Here is a 4,655-nt window from a genome sequence, read left to right on the forward strand (position 1 = left end):
AGATGTATGGACTCGGGTTTTGGGGTTCTCACCAGTTCAAACTCTACCCCAGAGTTTAAGAACTGTATCTTTTTACTCCACTGAACAATATGCAGAGCATAACAATGTGCTTATTGTGTTAAAAAAATGATTTTTTGAGATGGACCTTTGCTGAAATAAGTATTCTTTATTTTTCTCATCCCCTTTTATTTGCCCCTTTAGGAGAAGATGCCCAAGGGTCTTAGCCATCGTCCTTAAAAGTCAGACTGGCGTGAAGATGGAGCCTTTGCACTTGTCCACTGCTCTTGGCTTGGAAGCCCTTTCTGCAGAGATGAACACCTCCTTTTTGGCAAACTCCACTGGGAACAAGACCCTCACACACTTTCCCGCTTTTTCCACCATCCGCTCCATCCTCATCCCTATCATTTACCTCCTGGTTTGTGCCATTGGACTGAGCGGGAACACCCTGGTCATTTATGTGGTGTTGCGCTACACCAAGATGAAAACCGTTACCAACATTTACATTCTAAATCTGGCCGTGGCCGATGTCCTTTTCATGCTTGGCTTGCCCTTCCTGGCCACCCAGAATGCCATCTCCTACTGGCCCTTTGGAACCTTCTTGTGCCGGTTGGTCATGGCATTTGATGGCATCAACCAGTTCACCAGTATTTTTTGCCTGACTGTCATGAGCCTGGACCGCTACCTCGCTGTGGTCCATCCCATCAAATCCACCAAGTGGCGTCAGCCACGGATAGCCAGGCTGATCAGCATGGCGGTTTGGACTTTCTCCTTTTTGGTCGTACTTCCCATGATCATATTTGCGGATGTCCAGGAAACCTTCCATGTCTGCAACATGAGCTGGCCTGATCCTGTCCCCATATGGTCGGCTGTTTTCATCATCTACACGTCGGTACTAGGGTTCTTTGGACCCCTGTTGGTGATCTGCCTCTGCTACTTGCTGATCGTTATCAAAGTCAAATCATCGGGGATAAAAGTTGGCTCAACAAGGCGGCGACGGTCCGAGCGGAAAGTGACACGGATGGTGGTCATCATTGTAGTGGTCTTTGTCTTCTGTTGGCTCCCCTTCTACATCCTCAACATTGTCAATCTGATATTCATCTTGCCAGAGGAGCCCGTCTTGATGAGTATCTTCTCATTTGTCATTGTCCTGTCCTACGCCAACAGCTGCGCCAATCCCATTCTGTATGGATTTCTCTCCAACAACTTCAAGCAGAGCTTCCAGAAGACCCTGTGTCTCTGCAAAGGTGATGGCATTGAAGATGGCGACCTGACCGACCCACAGCAAGAGAAGAGTAGCCACTGTCAGCTGGATGTGATGTTGATCCCAAGAAGCACAGACTCCAACGGACACCTGCAAGCTAGCAAGGTGTAGAGCAGTGTTTCTCAACCAGTGGTACTTGAGGTGGTGTCTGGTGATACTTGCTGGACCCCTGGACATCTGCTGCCCAGCAGTGAGACCAGGAACGCAACTCAACAAACAGCGATAGGAGGCTCGGCTCAGAGGGCAGGGCTCCAAAGTATGCTTTTCCACACTCAAAAAAACCCTCTCTCTGCCCTGAGCCTCTTACTGGGGTTTGTTGTGTTGTATCTGGCTTCCCAAACCAGAATTAACTGGCGATGATAGTTTGGAGATACTTCAAATAGGTGGACCATGTGACGTGGAACAGTGGAGGATAACAGTTGAAAAGCGCTGGTGTAGAGAGAGGGTTGCTTTTGAGAGACCTGTGGACCCTGGCATGAAAAGACACTGACAAATTCTGCAAGGGGTCCAGAGACCACAAAGATAAATGTGATAAGTGTGCATAGATGTGCTCCCTCTTCGTTAAAAATGTCACAACGTGATCAGGCTTGTTGCCATGAAATGATCTGCAAATGCTGTTTGTTCTCATGTACAGCATGTCAGTGCCTTTTTCAGTGTGTGTGTGTGTGTGTCTCCCATAGTCAGCCCCTGACATTTTGTCATAGTTTTGTGCTGCCAAATAATAATAAAATAAAAATAACAGAACAAATGCTGTGGTCATGCAAATGAAGGGATACAGAGATACCAGTAAGAGCTGACTTGACTCTCCTGTTCCTGGTGTAGGGAACAATCTCTATCAAGATTGCGGGGGGGGGGGGGTGCTAAGAATGACTGGATCTCTCAGTCTCTCTTTCTCATCAAATGTGGCAGTCTTTTTGACTAAATATTCATGCCAGCTCCTAATGTTTTCCTAACACTCTATTGCAGTATTTCTCAACCAGTGGTATGGGTACCATCAGTGGTACTTGTGGTGGTGTCTGATGGTACTCGCAGAACCCCTGGACACTTCTCACCCAGCAACAAGACCAGAAACGCAACAAAAAAGCAGCGGTAGGAGGCTTGGCTTGGCTTGCAGAGCTCCAAAGCATGCTTTTCCATGCTCAGAAAAGCCCTCCAGTTCACCCTGAACCTCTTACTCGTGTTTGTCACATTGCATTTGGCAGAAGTAACTGGCAATGACGTCATCACCAGTTACCTCCAGTGGTATTTTGAATAGGTGGACCATGTGAAGTGGTGACAAAAAATATGCAAGGTTGCTCTTACATGAAGCCAACTTAGGGTAGGGATAAGTAGAGGAAGAGATCTATGGCCACCAGGAGCAGGAAGCCCCTAATGGAAGAAGGAACAAATGTGGTCTCAACTGCCTTTGAGAATAGAACTAGATTAAATGGGTACAAATTCCAAGAGAGGAGATTTCAGTTGGACATCAGAAAGTATTGATGGCTGGGATAGTTTGGCAGTGGAACAGATTGCCAAAAGAGGTGATGAAGTCTCCCTCATTAGAGATCTTCAAGAAGAGGTTCAACAGGCATCTGCTGGAGATGCTCTAGGAGGATGTCCTGTTACAGGCAGAGGCTTGGACTCGATGACCTTGTGGTCATCCAACTCTATGATTCTATTGTCATTAAAAACTGATGCACATCAGAAGGGTTCCTCCAGAATTTTCTATATTCTCTTCCCCATTCCTTGCTTGCCTCATATGGAAATGCCTTTGCTGATACTTTTCAGCTTTTTCTCATCTTACTTACATGCTTCTAGTGGCCGAGTGTTCCCCAGGCCTCTGGTGCATAGGTTAGACCCAGATGATGCAGAAATGACACCACACAAAACAGCAGTGAACCTGGATCAAAGTCAGCACAGGAAAAGAAAAGAAAAACTGGGAGGGGGTGTACAGTGCATTCCATTGCAAACCCCAGCCTGCAAGGATCCAGTTTGTATGTCACCCTTTTTGTTAAATCTAGCATTGGTGCAATTTGCAATTTATAAAGCCACCTGCATGAGGAACTGTGACTCCAGTCCATTTAGGTTTGGAGAATTGCACTTGACATTTGGGGAGACTAAAAAAAGCGGTCAGTGTGCAATTCGGGGATAACGGGACTCAAATCTACACCTACGTTGAGAAGCGGGGGCAGATAAAAATGGGCTTCAGTTTGCTTCCACTCTTCAGTTAATTATAACCTTCTCAAAAGCACATCCAAATTATTTGGTGACATGCAGCCATGATTCACAACAATAATTGTGAACATCACTCATCCTGGCTAGGCTGCTTCGCTTGACGGATGGAGGAGGAATGAGGGTGGCCTGTTAGTGAAATATAGTTGGATGTCAGTTCTTAAGTGAGGCCAAAAGCAGTTGATTGAGCTGGACAGGATCCTTCAACAATGCTGAAGGCCTTGCAGGGCTCCAGCTGGGTGACACACCCAGCGAACACAGGGCACATCATCTACACTCCCAAAGCTTGGTATTAAGATTCATATGACCATGTGAAAGGGTCCCCTGCCTGGGTGGGGTTGTTCGTACTCATTGACACTCCCATGACATCCCCTGACAGCACTGGATTCTAAAATGCATGGAAGCAACTATGCATATGTGAGCATGTGGACACATGAATATGTGGACATCTTGGGGCACGGCTGGTGAGCATATCAGAGGCTGGGTCTGAGTTTGAAAGAGAAGGGGACTTGGGCACATTCATGGGCACATATCATGGGCACATTCTTTGGCAAACCTCAAAACCAAACTGTTGTCACTTCCTAGTCATGTGATCATATTCGCATGTTGAATGTGCCATCCATGTGCAACTGTCATATGTGACTGGGGGCTGTTCAGAGATTAGGGAAGACTAAATGCTTCCCTTTCCCACAAAGAATTACAAGAAAAGACTGGAGAGAGGGAAAGGGTCTGATGATGTGGGGCACTGTCTTTGTGGCAGTCATTTCAGGTTCTGTCAGTTTCAGCCCTTCCTGTCTTGCTATTCAAATCAATAAATTTGGCAGGATTGTGTCCAGTTCATTGTCACCCAATATCATTTGGAACTCATTGCTAAGAGAGAACATTTAAATGCATGAATGCAACTGTTCTTTGGAAGTGTGTGTTTTTGCTTTTGGGGTTTTCTTTGATTTTTTATTGAAGATTTTTACAAAGATCTCATGGCACTCATTTTTCTGAGTTTACTGTGGTGTCAAAATATCAAGCACTGGATTTGCTGCATTTAAGGATCAGGGTGTAACATTCAGGTGTCTTTCAAAGGTGTGCCCAAAGGAGATGTTTCTGGTTATGCCTTGTGATATGACATATCACAAGGTATAGTGTTTGGGGTTCTTTAATTTAGATAGAAGTTGCCACAGGGGGACAT

General features: G+C 45.9%; 1 protein-coding gene across 1 annotated transcript; it reads left to right on the forward strand.

Moving 5' to 3' along the window:
* The first annotated feature begins 256 nt into the window (after positions 1-256).
* Positions 257-1,372, forward strand: SSTR5 (somatostatin receptor 5). Its single transcript, XM_066640806.1, has one exon. The coding sequence runs from the start codon at positions 257-259 to the stop codon at positions 1,370-1,372; it is 1,116 nt and encodes a 371-aa protein (XP_066496903.1).
* Positions 1,373-4,655: the final 3,283 nt, after the last annotated feature.

The sequence above is a fragment of the Tiliqua scincoides genome, chromosome 13, assembly GCF_035046505.1.
Source record: "Tiliqua scincoides isolate rTilSci1 chromosome 13, rTilSci1.hap2, whole genome shotgun sequence".
Taxonomy (NCBI): Eukaryota; Metazoa; Chordata; class Lepidosauria; order Squamata; family Scincidae; genus Tiliqua; species Tiliqua scincoides.

Bases quoted from the DNA above. Each gene is read 5' to 3' on its own strand.
- SSTR5 (XM_066640806.1), top strand. From the start codon at position 257: ATGGAGCCTTTGCACTTGTCCACTGCTCTTGGCTTGGAAGCCCTTTCT.